The sequence below is a fragment of the Paramisgurnus dabryanus genome, chromosome 18 (assembly GCF_030506205.2).
Source record: "Paramisgurnus dabryanus chromosome 18, PD_genome_1.1, whole genome shotgun sequence".
Taxonomy (NCBI): Eukaryota; Metazoa; Chordata; class Actinopteri; order Cypriniformes; family Cobitidae; genus Paramisgurnus; species Paramisgurnus dabryanus.
Window position 1 is genome coordinate 13021399 of NC_133354.1, and position 19802 is coordinate 13041200.

A 19802-nucleotide genomic window follows, 5' to 3' on the forward strand; every position below is an offset into this window, starting at 1 on the left:
GCAAACACCCCCCAAAAATGTTTACTTCTTGTGGATTGTGAGCTGTGGAGGATAAAGCTTACTACTGCAATCTGACATATATTTGGGACTGTAGACCATCGCTTTACTGCAAGCCAAAACAGAAAGTGCACTTGCACTGCTGTCATCATCATTAAAAAATTTACATGAATAAGGGCAGTTCTAGGGTCAGTGGATATCCGGGGCTTAACCCAAATACATCAGAATAAATGGGACACTGTTTTAAATAAGTATTTTTCAAAGTTAAAGTACATTCGCAAACCCAGCAAGCAACAGCCATCTAGGATAACTATAACTAGAGCGGGGAAAATAAGTATTTGAAAAAAATCTGCATTTTTATCAGTAAGAGGATTTCTAAGTGGACCATTCACTTTATTTATTATGACTCAACTTGTATACTTAAATGTTCTGATTTTTTTCCCACCTAGAAATCTCCTTAATGATAAAAATGTTGATGTGTCAAATACTTATTTTCCCCACTGTATATAGTGTGGCTACGAGTAACCCACTTCTTGCCAAAATAACCTTAGATTTGGTTAAAAAAATCTTGCAAAATGTATTATAATACATGTAAGCAAAGTCAACAGTGATAACAAGTGTTTTTTATTTTGTTTATATTTGGGCTTTGGGTCTATTTAATTTTCACAGCCAGCCCAAATTTTGCCTTGTTTAGGCGTCTGGGTTGTGTTTGGACGGCTATTAGACATCTTTTGAACATAAAATTGCTTGCTGGGAAGAATCTTGATTTTTAAATAAAGTAAATCTGTCCATTTTGCTTGTTTAACCATAAAACACACTGACCTAAGCATAGAATGTATTAAATACCTTTTACATATTCAGCCTGCTTTATTCTACCATTAAAGGTGTCATCCATTTAAGTCTACAACAATAATGCTCATAATTTGCTAATTCAAAGTCTCATTCAAAGAGACTCACAGTGCATTCAAGGTATACATATTTCATCAGTTAATACCTACTTTGGGATTGAACCCCTGACCTTGGGGATGGACTGCTTGATGTGTCACCAGCTGAGCTACAGGGACAAAGTGCAAGCAGACAGAACAAGAATCCCAGGAGATGTTGAAAGAAAGAGACACAGCGAGAAGCAGAGACATATGTTTTTGTGTGTGTAACACCATCGTGTTTTTGTTCCTGGCTATTTTTCACAGGGAATTACAGTGCTGCTGGAAGTAGCAGTTAAAGACAATGCTCGGCCTTTCATACTTTTACAAAAGTCTACAAACATGTTTTTTTCCTCAGTTGAGAGGCTCAACAACTGTAATCTGTTATGGTTGTCTATCTGAGGCTTATGAATAGCCCTTTTAAACACTTTGAGAACAGCAGAGATTACACTATCATACGATCATCAATGCATTCCATGTTATCTGATGATTCTGGGATTACTGGACCTGACAAGAGGCCCCATGAGCTGATCAAGGCTTAGCCCCCCACAAGAGTCTCTTCCAGAAGCTTCTGAGGGCTTTGTTCCAAATCAGACGCTTAAAGCAGGAGATAAAGGCCAAACCGCCTCCCCCATCAAACTCGGTTTTGCTGATGGCCTGAATGAGGTCATAACTGAGCCCTGAAGCATAAATTTGCAGTATCCATACTGTAGGACTGGGTGATAAGCTACTTTTTATTCAGAACATAACAAATACTTTCCAAGTTAGTAAAATCAATATATCACGACGTCGTCTTAATGCCATTGCTGCTAGTGCCTGCGTCAAAAATGCTGCATTCCTTCTTCTGTGCACCGCATCTAGTTTTGCAATTACAAGCTGCACTGCTAATAAATGAATAACTTGCCCCATCGTGACTACATGCAGTTCTGTCTCCATTTTCTTAGCATGCCTTGATTTGTTTACTGTTGGTTACTAGGTTACCAATACCACCATTCGCTCAAACAACTTGATGGAAACCTTATTTGAATGTATTTGTTTTTCTTTTTTTGCACATTTTGATGGAAATTCAGCTCCTGTCGCTCATTTTTCTTACTTCACTCCTCCAAGTCTAATTGACACTGTGATTGTAAACCAAGACTGTGTGCGGCATCCGGGAGAGCAGTCTGCAAAATGCCTGCGCAGCATCACGCATAGTGCAAAACATACCACTTATCGAACTTTCATTATCGCTTTAGTAGGGAAAATTATATAGTGAAAATCATTGTAATTGAAATATTGCCTAGCACTAAGGGATACACACAACGTCTTCTGATCTTGCTTAAGGATTGAAACCAGGAGCATGTCTTCCTGTTTATTGTATGAAGAGTTTAGTTCCAAAACGCAATAAATGCATTTAGACTAATTTCGGTAAAAACGTGTTTTTTTATACCAAGAAAGTGACAAGATGAAAGCCACTATTTTCTGTTACAAACTTTCACATAGCATCTTTACGTTATAATAACATAAAAAATTCAAATCCATAATTTGATTTTCAAAGATTTATTTTAAAAACTGATTTTTTTTTCAAAATGCTATAAATCTATTGAATGAATATATAAATGTGCATTCATCTTTGCCATGTTATATTTTCATTTAGCTGACTAGTGGTATACACTAAAAAATAAACATTAATGGCATTAATCAAAACACTTACTTTGTCATATTAAGAACACAGTGTCATTGCTGCTATCATCCTTGGGATGTTGTCACTAAACGTTTTAGACAGCGATCAGCTGTAAAATGTTTTGGTCCTGCTCGATTTTCGTTGGCTTAATGTAAAGTTTTTCATAAGATCCCCTGGGATCAATGTGTTAGCATCATATAAACTTGATGCTGTCGAGAGAACAAGCAACACCCAGCATTTTTCTTGCCCGAGTGTCTCTTACATAAATTATTCGATTTTGATGGATTACATTTCTTCCCTGCCACAGAAAACCACCACAGGTTTATCAATACCATCAAAAGTATTATTTTGTTTTTATTTGTTTGTTGATCACGAAGTACAAAGTAAAAGAGGAAAACTAGTATTCTGTGTGTATTCAACGCGGCGCCATTATTTTTTACAATGCGTGGAATGGTGGCGCGCTGTGATTTGTTGAGCAGATTTATTGCATTCTGCCAAGAAGGAAAAGTGCCATTTGTCACAGTTTGGAAAAAAATTAGAAAAGATGACAGAATAACACTTTTTTGCATAAAATTAAGAATCTACTTTTTAATACTGACCCGATACAATACTGATTTTGATGGAATTTTTTTTTTGCATTTATCACGTTTTGGAACCAAACTCTTCATATGTAACCCTCCTTGTAGAATCCAAGTCTCATAAACTAATTATGAGATAAGGGGCATCAAAATTTGATTAAAATTTTTCATTTTACTTTTCATTTTACGGCATACTTAATTTTTAAAGTATATTGTGAAAAACACTGTCATTATTCTCTTCCATATCCGTGAATAAAATTGAAAGAATATAATGAAATTTGAAATATAATTTTTTTTCACAATTTTAGATAAATATTATTATTTTAAATATTTAGTAGATTGTGGTCCCTTACTGTATAGAGATGTGTGTTTATATTTAAAAAAAAGGGGGGGGTTTATAAGAGTTTTGTCGCATTTCATGAAGTTTGAGTTGGCTCACATGATTTTGTAGAGCTTCAGAAAAGGTCACAATTTCCGATGAGGGAACATATTGAGCATCGATGCTCACTGGGTTTTGCGTTGCATTGTGGGAATTTTTAGGGAACGAATGTTCCAGTGCACTGTAAGGATTTTGCGATTGAGACAGCCCTTAAAATGTCCGACTCCCTGATCAGTGCACAGACTACTGAACAAGGGAGCTGATTGAGACACAGCCAAGATTTAAGATATCAAGGTTATATTTACATTATGTTCTTTACATTATGTAGAAAGACTTTACCTGGGTTTTCACAATCAGGGTCACATATGTACTGTAGTGCTTCGTATTTTAATAAATTAAACAGATTAGCTACCATTAAAATAAGCTGTAAGGCTCAAGTAGCCCTTCATTAACATCGAACCATAAATGAGGTCCGATTAATACATAAGCCTACTAGAAATCATTGAACATTATTATGAATGCTATTAAATGGTAATTGTTGCAATGAGTCACTTTTGAAAATTAAAACAATCAATACTGCTTGCAAAAAGTGAACCCACCAACTAGCTTTCTTCTCCAACCAAAGCTTTTTAAGAAATTAATAATCTGCTATCTATAACCAGATTTAGTTTGATATTGGTTTGACATGGTGAGACATTCAAAAAAAAATTTCATCCAAAAACTGCCATCCAATTCCAAATGACTCAATTTATTTTTATATGTTTTAGATGTTAATACAAACCTACAGAATCAATTATGGCATAAAGTGATGAAGAACGGTCTCACTCGTCCCGCCTGCAAATTATGCCTATGTTCCTAATGAGTTTGAATTTAGGAAAGTAAGCTTGACATATCAGCACTACAGACAACGATTTCTCTCTCTAGAGAGTCGTCTTCTCTCAAACTCAGAGTACAAACGCTTTTACTCAACACTGACAACCTGCTGTGATCTGCAGGAGGGGAACAGTGAGAAGCGTCTGAGCTCAGCGCTGACCATCCATAACGCTCAGCGCTAGACATACTGATCACGGTTTAGCCTTACAAACTACAGCACAACGAGCACGTCAGAGAAACTAAAAGCACTGGTACAAAACATGCGCCTAGGTGATGTGAATAATAATTAAGAAAAGAGACTTTTAGTCGAATAATAGCAGACGCCATGCTGAAAGCAGAACAAAAATTCATGGGTGGGGATGCATTAAAAATCATTACCAAGAAATGTGCACACCAGGATTATTCGCTGCGGGCAAAAGCTGATTGCTTTGTGGAAGAAGCTCGTGTGGCAAGCAACTCAAACACTCTACAGTGAACAGGTTTCCCCTGTGTGCAAGTCACTAATTACTTATTAATGGCCAGATGAAGAGAGTCTGTGCTTTCAAAGTAAACACGTGCCAGCGACCCCGAAGGGGCAGGAAATTAGGAAGAATCGCTTGGTAAACTGTGACGGCAACTAATAAGGTTCAGTGGCCCTTGCAGCATCCAATACATTGTTGAAAGAGGAACAATTTATTAGGAGTACACAGAAAATAGAGCGAGAGAAACTGTAGATGCGTATTTGATAAGAACGCTGAGAAAAGAGGTCTTTGGAAAAATGTCAAAAATTGATTGAGATGAAACAAATGTATCTTTGACACGTGTGGGCTCTGAAAAACATGCTCTGCTGTATGCCGTAGTAAGGGCAAAGATTGTACTTTAAGTATTGAGCTGACATCAGAGCTGACATCAGGACATCAATAGCATTGATGCAGCACCTTTGTACAACAGTATGAAAAATGCATGGTAATAGTTTAACCCATTAATAACTAGAGAGGTGACATCAACATCCTCATACATGCAAAACTGAAGTCTCGGTGTAAATTTAGTTCACAGTGCATTACCAAGGAAAAACCCATTTAAGGTAAAATTTCATGTGTGGTTTCTAATTTGTTAATGGATGTTAAATGACACGAGTGCCACCGTCTGAATCTGCAGGTTCTGTTGTCCGTTTTTATATATTAGCCACACAAGCTTTTCACAAGCTTGTTAAAAAACAAACAACATGGCATGGCAGGGAGGATCATAACACTGCTTTCCAAATGACTTAACATGCACCAGAACCATTATTTTTGAGTACATTTGTTTTTTGCACATATAATTGCATGAATTGTAAAAGATGTAACTGTCTGTCTTTCCTGTTGGCCATACAACCCACCTAGATCATGCAGAAACAACACTCTTGTATTTACACAGTTTAAGTTAACTTTCTTTGTTTCTAGCAAATAAATACAGGAAAAAAGCATACAGGCAAATTAATACAATTGAGCCAAGGTGCAGGCATTGAAAGTCTCACATCAGCTACAGTACTGTATCAATTTTTGGTGAACAAAATAAACGGCCCTGAGCAAATTTGTGTTAAAAAAAACTTAAACTTCTTTAACCTAATTTGCAACTTAAAGCTTATAATAAGCAAGGGATAACGTACAGCAAGCCGGTTAAATCCTGACAGTGTGATGCGGCCCACTGAATTTGCGATAACAACAGGACTGGCTGTACTGTACATTGTCCCACTGATTACATATTACATGTGCTAAACAAGTAAATAAATAAAGTAGAAACAAAAGAATAATTTAATACACTGTAAAAAGTAATAGTTGGATCAACTTAAAGGAGCGGTGAATCAAATACTAAATTTTAACTTGATAATTCGTTATATATAGGAGGACATCCTGCAAGTTTTAGAACTAAAAACGTCCGTGCTACTGAAACATAACAGTTTATGGCACCAAGCCAGTATTACGACCGAGTGAGGAATTCAGAGAAATATGACATCATAGTAGAATTGAAGCACCTCCCCGAACCCAATGCAACGACCACTTTTGTAACCCACAGCTTCGCGTGACACACGTGTGTCTCAACAATCAGTAAACATGTCTTTAAAGATTGCCAAATGTAACCAAAATGACTTTTAAATAAATTTTTTAAATGACTTTTATTTTGACGCGGTGATCTGTTATGATAGAGTAATTATGGAAACTGAATTTCAGTTTTCGGTTGTGGAAGAACCGTCTATGGGAAGAACACAGACGATGGATAGCGGAGGCTGAACATAACATTAGGAATGCGTGGTTAAAGGTTGTTTTTGAAGAAGTTCCAGCTGGCGTGGGCAGTGTTTGTTTACTTTGTGTACCGCAAATTCATTTGTAAAGAAGTTGGTTGCTGGATTTGCAGAGAGACTGTGATTAAAAGCACCACTAATATTGGATCTGACAAAAAAGACACAGCAGTATACACAGCAAGTAAGACATTTTACTTTATTTAAGTTACTGCGTTTCACTATTGCTTTGTTAGAAGAGATCGCTTGTTATGTCCTGTTGTAACATAAGTAACGTAAGTTATGTTTTAATTTACTAAAAACATTAAACGATTAATAAAGGTACAACACTTAACAATACGATTGTAATTTAATGGTAGAAATATACAAAGTTAGCGATAAGGAAGGATCAGCCGCAATTTAGATTATGATGCCCGCTTACTGTGTTGTATACGGTAATTTAGGTGAAAAGGTTGCGTTTGAAAGGTCAAACACTCACCTCACAAGCACAATATAAATATACAAAGTTATTATTAAGGACTTATCAGCCGCATTTTAGATTCTGATGCACGCTAACTGTGCTGTTTATGGTAATTTAGTCACGTCGAGTTTAAAGTTTTGTTTCTACTTTACTATATGTATTGTCATTTATGTGTATCATCTTTAGCACACTGAATCTTTTGTGGGTCAAACATATATGTGTTCGGCTGCTATTTTTACACATTAATGTTTTTAAAACATTTCCCCACATGTAATGACGAGGAATGAAGCTGTCCAATCATAGCAGTGGGCGTTTACGTCCAGGTCTTCAATGCGGCCCGCCCCTTCAAACGAACCATTTCTCCAGACAGCCACTAATTCATGTTACAAAATAGCGTATTACATATTGCTTTTGATGTTTTTGAATGTAAAAACCATGCAAACATCATAAGTAGACATCAGACAACAGTATAAAAAATAAAATCGACAAATTCACCACCCCTTTAAAGCGGCAATTATTCTTGATCCTATTTTTCAAACTGTAGTTGATGTTTAAGGTTGCTGTTAGAGCATAAATGATGCCTGCAAAATTATAAAGCTCAATGTTCAATGCCCAGCGATATATATATTTTTTTCAACAATTCACTTTTCAAGTACTACAGAAAACGGCCGGTTTGGACTACAGGGTACAGCTACTTCCCGGATATATGATGTCACTATAGGGCTGTTTACACTTGGTATTAAGATGTGTTTTCGTCGATCGGATCACAAGTGTACGAGAGAGACACATTCTGGTATCTACATCTGTCTCTTTTGTCCACTTTCGACCACTTCTGTCCTAATTACTTTGAGGGGATGATTACCTTTTACAGTGTATATTTTATTTGTTCATTTGAAAGAAATGCAAACCTTTCACTAGGAAAATGCGCTTCCTAATGGATTAAAGCCAAGGCGCATTTAAGTTCAAAGTCTAAACAAGACAAACGTGAATTTGGTTTGAGTTGTTAAAGTGAAATGTTGGATCAACTTAAAAAATACTTTAATTGGTAACACCTAAAAAAAGTTTAGAAGTTACTCAACTTAAATTTTTCAACATTGGCTTTCAGAGATCGTGGACCCTGCCTTTAAACATTACTCTTTTGTTTATCTATACAAGTGACCACAGGGTTAATAGTGTGAAATGCAAGTATCACATAAAATGCTAATTCAATAAGAGAGTACTTATTTAAATGACACAATTTAAAATTTATGACAGTTAAGACAAGTACGTTTTGTGAACCTGTCATGGCCGACCAAAACACTTCTACTTATCAAAATATGTAAATGCAAATTAGATTAAACCAGATGAGGAAATACATCTCTGAAACGGCAAAATAAGAAAATGGTCTATAAGGAAAGTTTATTCATTTGCATATATTAGCATATATTCCACTGGGACTTGCAGAAACGTGTAAGATTGTTCAGTCGAAATTACAATACAGCAGGGGCTATTTATCTTTTGAGAGGTTGTTAATTTGTTCATGAGGGAAGTGTGTTTTCATTTGCATTATGAATCAGGTGTTAAATCCATCTCAACATGTTACTGCTCTCCAAACCACTAATGAGGCAAGAGGCGAGGATCTGCACGCTCCTGCGAGAAGCTCTGGCCTGAGAATTACAATCATAAATGCAGGAGTGTTTTCTTCATCAATAAACATTATGAGCCCACAGTCGTAAGCTCTCCTCCCACAGAAAGATTAAAGACGGTTTGCTGATGCTCTTCGTAAGCAAGAAGAATTTTAAGAATGGTTGTAATATACAATATCATTTAAAAATGTGAGATTAAAGTTAGGGGTATATGAAGAGAATCCTTCTTCTAGGTCTGCATTTGTAGTTTATTCATGCTTATTAAACTTTTCATTTGTATATGTTTCAAACACTACAAAAATGTTCCCTGTATCTTTAAAAACTCTATATCTCAGTCCAGTGAACTGAACACTGGCCAAACCTGAAATGCAAATATAAATTAGCTTTAATTGACTAGTAATGTTATTATGGTGCTTATGCTTTAAAAATATGCAACATTTAGGTACAGATATGTATACATTTGGTACCAATATGTACCTCTGAGGTACTAATATGAACTAATGAACTATAAGGGGCAGTCGTGGCACAGTGGTTGGAGAGTTGGGCACCTTTACCCCGGGCGCTGCAGTGATAGCTGCCTACCGTTTTAAGCGGGATGGGTTAAATGCACAGGTCACATTTCGAGTATGGGTGTACTTTTTGAAAAGGCACCACCACCGACAGCTAGGGACCATTTTTTGCCTTTTTTACTTAAAATATAAACATAAACTTATACTTCAGTGGAAATAAATGTATTCATTATTGGAAAGTTTAACAATTTAGCACCTTCGCAATACATATGTTTCATATTCTTCTGCATGGTGTGTCTGGTGGTCATATGCAATGCTCAGGAGAAAATCTGCTTTACCCTGTGTTGGCCTGCCAAAAGCTGATCAGGGGGCATTTTTATCCCCAGGCTGATGATAGAAGAGATCTGGCCCTGAATGCGTCGGTGACGTGATCAATTTGAACCTGCTGCCATCCCCTCAAACGTAACCCCAAGCTACACACAACACATCAACAGTCAAGGACCCAAGAGAAAAATCCCTATCAGCAGCCCTCAGCTGGTCACTATTTAAAAAAATAAAAATAAAATGGAGCTCGAAGCAGAGCGCAAGCCGAGAACAGAGTTGTGCCTATCTCAAGGGGTTGAGGGCACTTGGAGCCATCACAAAGACATTTAGCCGTCAAGTAGAGGAAAGAAAAAAAGAAAAACCCTTTTATATGATCTTATCACCAGTCTGTCTGAACACAAGAACACCACAAGACATTCAAAGACTTAACTTTTATTTCTGCATTAATTTAAAAAAGGCTTGGTAACTCTGAAACATTGCAATTTAGAAATGATAGAATAGCCTTGGAGAACATTTCCAGAAACAATGCCAGGATGCTTTATATTTCTTTCGACATGAAAGGAAATTCATGTCTAAGTATTTGATTTTTCCATGCTAAAGAAATTATTCATCATTCATTGTACAGTAACTCATTAGTTAACACCCACTCTGAGCAAATGAATAAGATGGGAGCAACACAGGTTCAAATTGAGACCAGGGGCTGGTTTCATCAGCAGTGGAAAGTTACAGCTAAGCTTAACTGTGGCATAAATGGTATTAAATTACAACCCAGAGGAGACAAGAAAACTCGTAAATGAGATATTACAGAGGTTTTAATGTCTTTCAAATTTTTCTATACTTGGTTATTTCCAACCCAGCATCAGGTCAAAAAGTGAAGAACCTTTTACGGGTTGAAAAATTATGAGTTGAAAATAAAGCAGCTTCCCCGCCCAAAAAAAAAAAAAACATTTGTAAAAAAAAAACTCACTTGTGTCTCATAAAGAGATCTCCAAAATGTATCGCTCTGAGCTCAGATTTGCCAAAGTATGAAATCAAAATACTGATATTTTATTATAAACTTTTCAATAGTAACTTCAAATAAAATTAAACTGTAAATTAACCCAATTTTTTAGCTCTGACAGTAAAAGCCACTTCAAAAGAACTATAACAAGATAAAACTGTAAGATTTTGTTTACCAAATTGTTGGAGGCTTTTAAGATTATTAAACAACACATTATGTGAGAACACATTACTTTACAGAGTGCTCATGACCTACTTTAAAACTAAATTAAACACAAACTAACAAATGGTTACTAAGCCCCTAGCGTGAACTTTACGTCCTGATTAAATCAAGATTGTACTGATTTATATGACTGATACAATCCTACCCAGAACATTTAAAGGGGCCATAGAATTTAAAACTGTATTTACTAGATGAATAATAAGAGTTGTGTACATGGTAATCATATACACTAGATGTCGCCTTTGGGGTTCTAAGCATACGTCAAAACCGCCGCTATCTTAGAACAGGGGTCTTTTCATAGGAAGTAGCTGGGTAAAGCTGCTATCTCCGCCTGTACTCCAAATTCATGGACGATGCCGGACTTTTATGCTGCATACGGATGGTAGGACTACTAGCACTATGCATTATAGTTAGAAAAGTAGATTTTCAAAATATTAAAACTTAAATTTTTTCTGGACTCAATGCTAAATACATGTCTGACTGTTGAAACGAACTAAAAGAAAACCAAGAAAATCACATTCATGACGATTTATGGTGATTTTATTTCCGTTACACCATTGCCTACAATGACGCTGATGCGGGGCTCCCCTGTTTCAAGATGGCGGCTCTAGTTGAAGCATTCGGTCCAATGAACTGCCGTAGCCAAGGCGACATCTAGTGTACATATCTATGCATGGTAATGACATATCGTAAGCCTCAAACACGATTGTTTCCTCTTCTTATGCTGCGTTTACACGAACCGCGGTAGAGGCGTGAAGCGGGAGTGATTTCAATGTTAAGTCAATTTGAAGACGCGTTGACGCGCGTCAGGAAGTCCTTTGGCGCGGAAGAGGCGTTCGGTGCGGCGTGGAAGACGCGTTTCCCCGTGAATTGAGCATTGTGCGTGGTACGCCCAAATGGTGATTTTTGTGCATTTTGCGGTTCACGTGAATTTGCGGCTGATGCCCGAGTTGAAACATTTTAACTTTGGCGGAATTTCGCACCGCGTAAACCAATCAGGAGCCTGCTTGCTGCTGTGGTGGCAGCCCCGCCCGGAGTCACTCATTCAAACAACGCTTGACATTGTCCGTGAGCAGTCACCCGGAGCTATACGACACAAGTTCCTATTTCTATAGAGGAGACAGGAATAAAAAGGACCTCGATTTGAAGAATGTCAGTGAGGACATTGGGCAACCTGGTAAGTTGTAATACACATTTCACTTTTGAGTCACGTGACGTTTATCGACCCGCGTCGTTTATTTTCCCCCTATAGTAAGGTTACCAAATACAAACTGGTAACTCTCGATAAATGCACAATCAACATCAGTCATCTTGCAAACAGACAACCGCATAGCACATGCCCCTTCCACAAGAAGCGGAGTTCGCCTCTGACGCCCGTCAAATGCTTGCTTTTTCCACGCGTCTACTCCACTTTACACGCGCGATTGCATCCAAATTGTCCAAGCGGCAAACCACGCGTGGTAGACGTGATTTTGACACCTGAAATGCGGCTGGTGTAAACTCAGCATTATGGAAACCTCGTGCATGCAAAAGAGCTCTGGAAAACAGGCCAATCTCAACATAACACCAACTGTGATGTACGCCCCAAAATTAAATAACATATTAATAACAATGTTGTACAATGCTAAAAACAATGCAGTTACTGTTGAGTTAGCACTATATGCTAGTTAATGCTATATGCTAACATTTAGGCTAAAGTTTGAGGCTGCGTCCGAAATGGCATACTGTGACAGTAGGTACTGAATTAGATGAAGTACCTCATCGACAGTTAAAACAATACGCTCTAGATAGTATGAATATGGATAGTATGAATAAATTTGGACGTACTACATTCGCCATGTTGAAACATCACATGACATACGTCATCATAACAACAAGTTAGTCGTTAAAATGACGTGAAACTTCACCACTAGGGAAAGCTGTTTAATATGTATTTGCATTCCAATAGATCTGCGTTACCGCTTTTGAATTTTTGAATAAAACAACGACCTTTGGTCGTCTTTTTCGTAGGATAACTCCTCTCATGGGGGCTCCATCGAATGAACACTTCGGGATCTTGCCGGAAGTAGTAGGTCGTCCGGGTTTTTTTAGTCTACTGTTTTTGGAATACTTCCTATACATGGACGTAGGCGGTTTCGGACGCAGCCCTACTATTGACGTTACAGTTATGTTTTGCAGATCCATACTTAAAAAAAAAATCTTACCACTCAGGAACATCCATTAACAATCTCCAAACAATTGATTATTTCTCAAATTCCGTGTCTTTGTCTGATAAAGGTTTAAACATAAGGTCTGTTTGCAACACACAAAGCTACTAAAAGGAACTGCTCTATGAAACAACCAATAAGAGCAGAGCTCAATTTTATTATTCATGACCCTTTCAAATAATGTATAAATAGACCATTTCCTTCTAAAGGCAAATCCTAGGGTTGTAAATGGACATAAAGCCACATACCTTCTATGTAGATATCAGAGAACAATTTAACATAATATTTCAATGCATTCTTTGGCACCTTTAAAGGTAGGGTAACAGATTTGATCCTGAAACATTTTTAGTTATGCTGGTTAAAAGTCTCCTCACATTCTGATAGCAATCACTGTGTTAAGTTGTTTAAATGTATTTGTAAAAATTTATGTCATCTGTGAAAGGCGTAGGACCAAAAAATGTTCAACAAATCATAGATTTCGGTCCGAACGGACGTTTCCTTTTATGTCCCTCATACGTAAGCGTAATTTGAATTCCCACCGCGCAGCGAGTCCACGCAGATACCATACGTCATCGGCGCGTTCACGTGCGCTCTGTCTGTAAACAGCGAGAACACCAAACTTTTCTGCTGAATTGACAACCTACACAGGAGCAACAAAACTAAAGACATCTTTTATAACAACAACAGCAAAAACTGCCTGGATCAGCAAGAGCAAAAACCCAAATTAACATCTGTAACTTTACTGCTTTACCGCGAGATGCAAACAGCTACAGGAGGCAAAGGGTCTGAAAGGGTCGTTGCACTGTTTATTTTGGTAAGGTAGGTACGCGATATGTTTGTATTGAGATGGATTCAGATATTCTACTTTGATGAAACGTTGTGTTGCTTATGAAATTTGTGTTCGTTTTCCGGATTAGCATAACGATATAGTTACTACGTCTACACAATCGAACGTGTGCTTAAACTAATTCTGATGTAAACCAGTTGTTTATGTTGGTTATTTTGGAAATGTTATTCACTTTGTACTGCAAAGTTTTCTCACTGGTGAATGAGACATGAGACGTGACCGTCTGATCTGTGCGTGTTCATGTGTTTGGAAAGAGGCGTGACTTTGGATGGCGATTTGACTTGAGGGTGGGATCGGGATTTCATTGCTAGGCGGCTACCGTTAGCATTTTTCAAAATGTGTTACCCTACCTTTAAAGTTTGTCAATCACACAAGACATAACTGGGCTTGACAGGCCCGTCATTGTACAGCTTAAAGCAAACGGGTGTTTGCATTCGGCATGATTTAGATATCAGGCCTGAGAGAACACAAACAGGACTGAACACTCAATTCTCTCACGCTCTTACTCACTTGCACAGAATGTCTTTAGTCGCTTCATCAAATCCGCTAGTTCTAATTAGAGCTCAACACTCAATGAATCAATAAGGATTTTTTCACTTTTGCACATTGGGTTGGGTGGAAAATTAATATCCATCTCTGACCACATTGTGTATTACATAAAGCTCATCGCTGAAGAATTCATTTGCATTCAATTGCATTCTACTAATTAAGAGTTAATTCAACTAATTGAGAATGAATTGGTTATTTTTTTGGAAGGGTAATGCTGTTAATTGCCTATGGGCTTTTTAAGTGTCATCTACTAAGCTTTATCTTCTTGAAACTAGGACAATTTTTTATAATAGCCTACTCCTCTTTAACCCTTTAGAACCTGAAGCAATGACTGTCAAAAACACAATGTGCTATCACCAAGTGCAAGATACCATTTTTTTCAGTAAACAAATGGCTTTCAATTAGTGCTGCCAAACAATTAATCGTGATTAGCTGCATGCAAAATAATAGTTTGTGTTTGCATAATATAAATACACACATACAAAAAATATATTTTTATAAATAAATAAATAAATAAATTATATAATATAAATAAATAAATAAATAAATTATATATATATATATATATATATATATATATATATGTTGGAAGTTTGGAAATAGACTTTAAAAAGACAAAAAAATATTTTAACTGTTTGTATTTAGAAATAGTTATAGAACTAGTAAACAAAATAATCACTTTAGACTTGAAAAATATACTGTAAGTCTTTTTAGTGTTACTGATGTACACGGTTTTGATTTAGGAGGCTTTTTAACCCAGTTCTCCAGGCGTTTTCCCTTTATTCACTCAAATCTGGTGCTCTCTAACCTAACGTGCTCCCTAACTTACTGTTCAAATCAGACCCTTCCACTCTCAACAAAAACAGCAACGATTGGCTGATGGAAAGCAAAAAAATTACCATAATAAACCATATATGGTCAAAAAGTGCTATTTGTCTACTTTTAGGAGTAATTCAAATTCTTTGATAGCACAATTGGTTTAAGATTTACAGTATAATGAAAAAAGCTTGGTAGAGTGTGTCTGCAACAACACATTCGGTTTAATAGGGTTAAAGACATTTTTAAACCAAAAAATATAAGAGAAACATTATGGGGCGGGTTTCCAGACAGGGCTTATGCAAGTCCCAGATCTAAAATTCATGTTTAAGGTGTCTTAATTCAAAAAAATCTTGCACTGAAATATCTTAACATATATCAGTGCCATTGTTTTGTCTCAAGATACACACCAGTATTGTTTTAGTAAGGTGTGTTTATAAAAACTGTTTAATATCCAATTATAACTAAGGCATAGTCCTGGAATAATCCAAAGCCTGTCCGGGTAACTGCCCCTATGTGTTTATTAGGGTGGGCAATGCATTTTGATCAATGTGCAACTCTCATGGGAAGCACAAAACGTACTCATCATTATCAAAATGGCAACAGAAACAGGTGTGGAAAGAGACATGGGAGTGGAAGATAAATTAGTACCAAAAAAGATCGCACCTGCGATATGTAAATGTTTGGTCTTCTGAAAACAGATCCCAAACATAATATCATAATTTGCAAAGTGTGCAAGAAGACAATCGCAACAAAGCAAAACCAATTTCTTTTATCACCTCGAGCAATGTTTACGTGATGTAAAGGGGTCAATAGATTTTTTGTTCTGTGTTTTTTACAAAACATTTTGAATGTTTAGTCCAAATCATGCTTTTTATTGAAGTAAATCCCAGCAATCCAAACACAGACCAGACGTCTAGGCTAAAACCAGACAAAGGCTAAATTTGGGCTGTCAGTGAAAATTTTATAGGCATCTAATCATAGCCCCAAAATAAATAAAATAGATGATGAAATGATGGCTATTGCTTGCTATGAAAGTATATTAACTTTTTTAATTATTCTAGAACACAAATAAAAAATATTATCAAAATTGATATGAGAAAGATACTAAAATATAAAATTTTACCATAGGTATAAGTGTTAATGCTTAAAGGTGATGTGTGTAATTTTTTGGATGTTAAAAAACACTATCCAGTTCAAGCCTAGTATAATAAAAACTCAACCGATGGTGTCATGTTTTTCAATTCTGCTTAGTGCCACTAGTGACACAGAAATTACACACTTCAGAAGAAAGCAAGAATGGACTACAATAACGTATCACTTACTTTAAAGTGAAGATCTCGACAGAAGAAAGAGTGGAGACCGCAAGGAAAGCCGACACTGTCTCCCTCTGCCTGATGGGTCTGGAGGGCACCATCACCACAAAGTTATTGTCCAGACGAAACTCAGAGAGCGGCTGAAACAGCCGTACGCTGCCGATCCTGCGCATGGGTGTAGGTCCTGAGAAGTAACCAGCTGGGCCCAGCTGCCCAGGGCGGATAGAATTGGTCTTGCGGGAGTCCTCTGAGCTACATTCGCCAGTATCTGTGGACTGTAACATATAATACAACTCCACTGGGGTGCCTTCCACCTGTTCAGGTGTTTTCTGTCGACCCGGTATGATGCTAGGCGGACTGAACCAGCTCGCCAACGGCTCCAGCTCTGCCACACACAGTCCGAGTTCCCCTTTCAAACGACAAGTTCCTCTTACTTCCTGGGTCTCATGGAAAGCAAACATCCTGACGCAGGGCAATCTGTCGACGGCACTGTAGTCATCCCAGTCTCGGCCCACTACGTAGAAGAGGACCTGCACCTTCGGCCAGCTGGGGTGTATTCGCTCGCTGATAATGAAAGTCTGGACTTTCCAGTTAAAACTAAAAAGGGGGGAGGAAGAAGATGACGAGGATGTAGATGCAGGGTTGTTGAAAAGTCCCGGCCCCAGAAGCTCAACGGGCACCGGCTGTTCCACAAACAAAGGTCCATAACTGGCATTTACAGAAGGAGTCTTTCTGGCCTGCTGGATGAAGAAAAGTTCTGTACGAGCCTGCAGGCTGGAGTTTCTCATAATGTCCTGGTTGGCCTCCTTAAGGAAGAAGGCCGACTCTGCGTTCAGTACCTGGTATCGGACCGGAAGGTACGTAGGACTGGTGCCAAATCTCTGCAATCCGTCTAGCAGCATCCTGCTGTCGACAACTGAAATAAATTGAAGAAAAAAGAGAAGAAGAAAAAGTTTTAATTAGGCCTTTGAACCAGATTTTTCCCAATTGGTTTGTTCTGAACAAAAACAGTATTTTAACATTTCCGGTTTTCGGTTCAACCCTAAAATTGACGTTCCTTAACCGATTACAACAAAAAAATAAAGTTCCCGAACCAGTTAATAACGTTCCATGTCAGCTGTGGGACATACAAAAAAGTTAGTCTACATAATTTTCCTTAAGTCTCTATCTTGTCATCAAACATTAAAAAAGGCTACATTATGTAAGCGGCATAACTGTAATTCTGACGTGTCTATATTTGTTTCAGCATTATACATGAATTAAGACAAGGACAATTTCTGCCATGTCATTTATTGGCAAACAACTTTAACAAATGTTTTTATTAGAAAATGAATACTGTGGTATTTCGAGATCATTTTGTTTGTATGTGTCCTGTCAAGAACAGAAACATTGTTCGCTTTCTTTTTGAAACGCGTCTCTCCGTATATGCACTTTTGAGTGCACTTAAACATACGTGCAAACACACAGACAGAGGACGAATTCCAAACCGCACTTCACTTTCCCTATTTAAATTTGCGTATTAATACCCAAATCGCATTCAAGCCGCACTGTGGGTCGTGATCTGTAAGCATCACGGATCAACTGCGATCCATTACACCACTAATTAGTATTAAAAAAACAAACATCTTGAGATACGTGGTAGCCTACAATTTACCTCTTATGATTGAGCATAACACAGCAAAAAACTACCTAGGAACTTGGGCTTGAGTAGGCTACTTGCTGATGACAAGCTTCTCATTTCTCAGATGAGTCAACGACAACGGGAAAGTGAACTTCACCGAGTATTGCCCAGAAATTTACGGAGCCTCTAATGGGACATGGAGAAAAAATTAAATAAACTTTAGCTTTGGTGCGCACGTGAAACTATCGCGTGCGTGTTGAAACTATCACGTGTGCACGTGAAACAATCGCGTTCAGTTTCGTGCACGCACGTTATACTATCGTGCGCTCACGTGAAACTATCGCGCACGCACGTTGAAACTATCGCGCACGCATGTGAAAGCAAAAGTTTCAAACTAAACTTTAAAAAACAAAATTTTGCACATGAAAGTTTCACTTGAGCACGCGAAAGTTTCATATGAGCACATTAAACTAAACTTTTAATTTTTTTACTCCAATGTCACCTTAGGGGCTCGGTAGAAATTTTGTCAAAGACCTAAAAAAATAACGGTTTTAACCGGTTACCATTGGGCTTTTTATGTCTATAATTGTGTATTGTATATATATCTGACATTACACGGACCAGAACAGCACGAAAACAATGTAGACAAAAAAAAAACAGTTTTATAAATTACACTGACTGTCAAAATGCGTCTTCAAGAGGTTTTGCTCATAAATGCATGTTAAATGAAGTAATGCGAACTTGAGATTTTTATACTGTTATTAAACTGCACAGTATGCGCTGCAAACGCAGCCGGTGTGAAGGCACAATGGCCACGCGCAGCAAACGATCTCCTGAAGCGCTGCTCAAGCTACGCACACGCGCTGCTCACGCTTGCAGTGTGAAACCGGCGTAAGAACTTTCTGTGTGAAACAAAAAGGTTCTTCAGATGTTAAAGATTTATGATACCATACAGCTAAATATAGTTATTATATGGGATTGTGTAGCCCCATTATTTTTAGGCGTACAACAAAGATGACTAAATGCCACTGTTTCAAACATTTTATTTAAAGAAACAAACTGCTTTGTTAGCACTTGATAATTTATTTAGTTTATGCTCATTGGGAAAAATAAAATGTTGGCTTACAGCTGTCAAGATTAAATTAGGCGGAACTGTGCCAGAACAAATTGATTCAAAGTAGACATAGTGCGTATTCACAGGAGTTGGCAGGTATGAAATAAGACTTGTAAAAGTGAGATACACCACCAGTTTGTACAGACATCTACACAGCAAGGAAAAAACATTCAGAGCGGAAAGTCAATAGTGTTTCACCATAGTGACAAATATAGTATCACTTTTATATCACATGCAGGGCTATACCTTCCTCTGATGTAAATGTATTAAGATCATTCTAAGATTTTTTATTATTACTTTCCCTTTATAATGTTTCCCTTTTGGCATACTGCTAAAGGCCCTTAGGTGCCCCTGGGCCCCTGATTGAAAGCCCATCTCCCTGAGAGTAATGTCTCTGTGTAACACCGCCCCATTCTGCAATCCCATCCCCAGTAACTGAATCCCTTTAACCAGCAGTTCACTGCAGATATTTGGGGTGATAGAAGGACCCAGGGGGCTCCATTGATTTTGCGTCACAGCACT

The 19802-nt window shown here is 37.6% G+C and overlaps 1 protein-coding gene across 1 annotated transcript in view; it reads right to left on the reverse strand.

Moving 5' to 3' along the window:
• LOC135721764 (transmembrane protein 132C) overlaps window positions 1-19802 on the reverse strand; it is a 193060-nt gene that overhangs the window by 126690 nt on the left and 46568 nt on the right. The window contains exon 2 of the mRNA XM_065244225.1: window positions 16555-17461. Coding sequence (XP_065100297.1) covers window positions 16555-17461 — 907 coding nt within the window. The remainder of the gene's footprint in view (window positions 1-16554; window positions 17462-19802) is intronic.